The 4,126-nt window shown below is 39.7% G+C and overlaps 1 protein-coding gene across 1 annotated transcript; it reads left to right on the top strand.

The window, feature by feature from the left end:
- Positions 1-420: 420 nt before the first annotated feature.
- On the top strand, positions 421-1,374 carry LOC141492334 (olfactory receptor 13H1-like). Its single transcript, XM_074192786.1, has one exon. It carries the CDS (start codon positions 442-444, stop codon positions 1,372-1,374), a length of 933 nt encoding a protein of 310 aa, XP_074048887.1. The 5' UTR covers positions 421-441.
- The last annotated feature ends 2,752 nt before the right edge of the window (positions 1,375-4,126 follow it).

The following is a 4,126-nucleotide window of genomic DNA, read 5'->3' as shown; positions in this document are numbered from 1 at the left end:
CAACTTCAGTCCTTTGCCTCATGTGTCACTATGAAATGAAGGTAACTCTGAACCTTTGAATATAATATTTGATAATGCCAAATATGATGGAAAGTATAAGGATACATATATTACACATATCTATGTATATATGTAAAATGTGGGGGGGGGTTGTACATGTGTATATGTCCAGGAATAGATTAGATAACATCTATGAACCAACTCAGTTAAATATAGAAAAATGTCTACCAAGAAAGATGGATACCAGGCCATAAAATTTTGGGCTATAGCCATGCATGTAGATCCTCCATATAGGCACTGAGGGGTATATACAATAAAAAAGATGGAACTAGAAGGTAAGATCACAAGAAAATCAGTCACATATGAAGAAAAAACTCCACTTTGCAACTTGATTTGTTGTTTTGTTCTCTTTGTTACTTCAGACAGAGGAAAAGAAAGGATATGGAGAGAAGAAATGGCACAGATGCGACCTATTTTATTCTGGTTGGGCTCTCACATTATCCCAGAGTCCAAGTCATCTTTTTCTGTGTGCTCCTATTGTCCTATCTTATCACCCTGCTGGGGAATAGTCTCATTCTTCTTCTGATCTATCATGATTCCCAGCTTCACACCCCCATGTATTTCTTCCTCGGCAATCTATCCTTTCTAGACATCTGTTTCACATCAACTATTGTGCCTCAGATGCTCATCAACTGCTTAGTCAAGATTCCCACCATCTCCCTGGGTGAATGCCTAGTCCAGATGTGCATCCTTCTCTATTTGGGTGTGGTAGAATGCCTTCTTCTAGCCATCATGGCCTATGATCGTGTTGTAGCTATCAGTGACCCCCTGCACTATGCAGTGAAAATGGGGCCTCAGCTTTGTGTCCAACTGGCAGCAATACCATGGGTCCTAGGCTTTTTTCTTTCTGTGGTCCCAATTGTGACCATGCCACTAGATTTCTGTGGCCACTACATTATCAACCACTTCTCCTGTGAACTCTTGGCTATCCTCAAGGTTGCATGCAATGATTTGAAGTTCTTTGAAATACTAATTATGGCCGTCTGTTCCCTAACTCTCCTAGTACCATTTACATTTATCCTAGCCTCCTATGCTCGCATTTTGGGGGCTGTACTGAAGATGCACTCAGCGGATGGACGAAAGAAAGCCTTCTCTACCTGCAGCTCCCACCTCACTGTGGTAGTTGTCTTCTATGGCACCGCCATCTCCACATACATGATGCCCAAGGACAAAGTCAACCGAGATGATGACAAGATCTTCTTCCTCTTTTATTGCATTGTGACACCCATGCTCAATCCTATCATCTACAGTCTTCGAAACAAGGATGTGAAGGGGGCTTTGAGGAAGCTAAGGGGGAGAAAGAATGACTCTTAAAAGACAGAACTTTAGATAGAAAGACTTAGAATATCCAGAAGAGGAGTGGCCATTAGTTCAAATTATTAAAAATGAAAGGCAGAGAAGATTCTCAATGTATCTTTTGTTTTTCAGAAATCTGTTCACCCACCATGATGATTTGTGCTGTGTTTCCCCCTCATAGGGACAGTTTTAGCCAGTCACAATTTCAGAGATATAGGCAAGGAAAGTCTGAATGTCTGATATTAGCTTCCTAGGTTTAATTTTGTATTGTCCAGTGTCAAGTGGTGGGAATGAAGGACATTGAATACAATAAATGTGCAAATAAAAGGGACAGAAACATAGTGATAGAGCAATAATCAAACAGCTACTGTTATGCGGTGCTGGTGGCACTGCTACTTCATTCAAACTTTTGAAAAGATATTTAGTAATACACAAAAAGGGTTCCTAAAGATATGTGAAATGACAAATTTAATAAAGCAAAAAATGGACTTCGATAAATATTCATATCTATATGTCATAAATATGTGTATGTGTGTTTCTGGTGTCTGAAGGGAAATGTACACAGAAAGTGAAGGGGATGTAGAGAGAATAATGGCAATGTTATCATTGTTTCTAATGTTGTAAATGGTTGTTGCTTTTGTTTCCTATTGTTTTTTTTTTATTGTGTTGAGTTTAAAAACAAATACAATTGAGGAAACAAGGAAAAGTAGCTGTATCATCACCTTTACAAGATTTCCTCTGTCAGCAGGGAGATGGTAAGAAAAGATTTGGAAGGTTCTGTTCCAAGTGGATGCATATCTTAACTAAACATTTTCAAAAGTGAACTAAATTTAGTTCTCAAAAGGCATACACACACACACACACACACACACACACACACACACACACACACACACATACACACACACAAAGCTAATCCAAACTTCTCTTTTTTTCCTACTGATGGTATCATTATCATTCCAGTCACCTATATTCACCACTTAGAGTCCTTGGATCTTCCATCTCCATCAGGTTCCTTTCCTATCAGCTGTCAAGTCTTGTCAATTCAACTTTCAGAACATCTTTCATCTATTTACACAGCTTCTCCTATGGTTGATCCTTCCTACCTCGCCCTTAGACTAGTGCAAAAGCCTCCTAGCTATCTCCTACATTTCAATTTCTTAGTTATTATTGAGACCATGTTCATATAGAAGATAACACTGAGCTGATATTCCCAAATCACAGATCTGACCACGACAGTGACCCACTAAAAATGAAATTCCATTGGTAAAAATTCTCAGTGACATCAACAATCTGGATCCCACTTACATTTTCAGTATTATTTCATATTCATCTCCTCCATGAACTTCACAAGTCATAGAAATTCACTTCACAATGGTTTCATCTCTTCCTTTCATGAACTGACATGGCATTAGCCCATGTCTGAAACCCAATCCTACCTCTTCCTAATTCTTATAATTCTAAGCTCACTTCAGAGCACACTCTGCTTTTAACTTCCACATGAAGTTTAGATTTCTGATGCTCTCAAGTAATTCATAATCTGTCCATCTCAACAATAATCTATGCCTACTTGTATTTATATAACAGCATGAATGTTGCATCTTAGAATAAAATGTAAGCTCCTTGATGTCAGAGACTGTATTTAATGTATATCTCCATTATCTTGTGTTATCCTGGTATATCTAAAATGTGCTTAATAAATATTTGCATTGAACAGAGTAAAGTGATCCACAAATGTTCCAAGGTCACCAGCCACTAGTATGTAGCTTTTCTAGTTCCTGTCGGATGAGAATTGTATAAGGGAACCAGTGATAGCCAACCAATTGAAGAACAGCTATTAGGTAAATATGAGTTGCCTCCAAATACATGAAGACGAATGGGTAGGAGAGGAGTAAGTTTCTTTTACTTTGCCCAAGCAGAAAAACTAGAAGCAACAGATAGATGCTGCCAAAGATTCTACTAGATTCTGACTTGATCTAAGAAATTTCTTACAGAGCTCTCCCCAGATGGAATGGGCAGGTTTGAAACTTAGTGGGTTCATGATCATAGAAATTCCTAAGGAACAATAGAGGCAAAAGCATGAAGAATGGAAATTTGACAAACGATCGGGTAGGCAGAATTGCCCAGATTGAGAATTGCATGTTCACACCCAAAGAGTACATCGGAGGATGCACTGGGGAGTGCCAAGAACCTCAAATTGAGAAGAGCAATATGGATCACTCTGTCTATGTCCACACCTACGTCTGCTGTTCTCTTGCGCCTCCTATACCCAGGGGAGGTTATATGAGCTACTGAAGATCAGGTGGGCAAGTAAGTAAGCATTCAGACTCAATCCCAGTACTATCTCATTACCTGGGTTTGATATAGGCTTTCAGTCCCAGGCAATAAAGAAGAAAGGCTGTGACTTTAGGTTACCCCATGGAAAGGCTTCTTCCCTGGGTGCAAGTACCCTTCTAGGGTCTCCTCACCTTTATGGGAGGAGGTCACAGTGGGGATGTGGGGCTTTCCTAGTTCAGTTAACAGAGGGAACTCTGTTTGGGCATAAGGTAGCCATATTATGATCCTAGGAGAAGGGATCTTTCTATATCTTTAAAGGTCAGGGGCATGGATGCCCTTCCTGCACAACCTGAGTTAGCCCCTAAAAGAGCTATGAGGCCCATTATCAAATCCCAGGAGATTGTCAGTGCAACAAATGGTGATAGGGAGATTTAGTTTCCTTTTTGGTAGTCAGTGACTGTTCAGGGTCTCACTATGAGTAGAGAATAATGGA

This window comes from Macrotis lagotis, chromosome 1 (genome assembly GCF_037893015.1).
Source record: "Macrotis lagotis isolate mMagLag1 chromosome 1, bilby.v1.9.chrom.fasta, whole genome shotgun sequence".
In the NCBI taxonomy this organism is placed as follows: domain Eukaryota; kingdom Metazoa; phylum Chordata; class Mammalia; order Peramelemorphia; family Peramelidae; genus Macrotis; species Macrotis lagotis.
The sequence above is the reverse complement of the archived record's forward strand: the minus strand, read 5'-3'. Positions and strand labels throughout refer to the sequence as shown.

Coding starts and splice junctions, on each gene's coding strand:
- LOC141492334 (XM_074192786.1), top strand. CDS start 442: ATGGAGAGAAGAAATGGCACAGATGCGACCTATTTTATTCTGGTTGGG.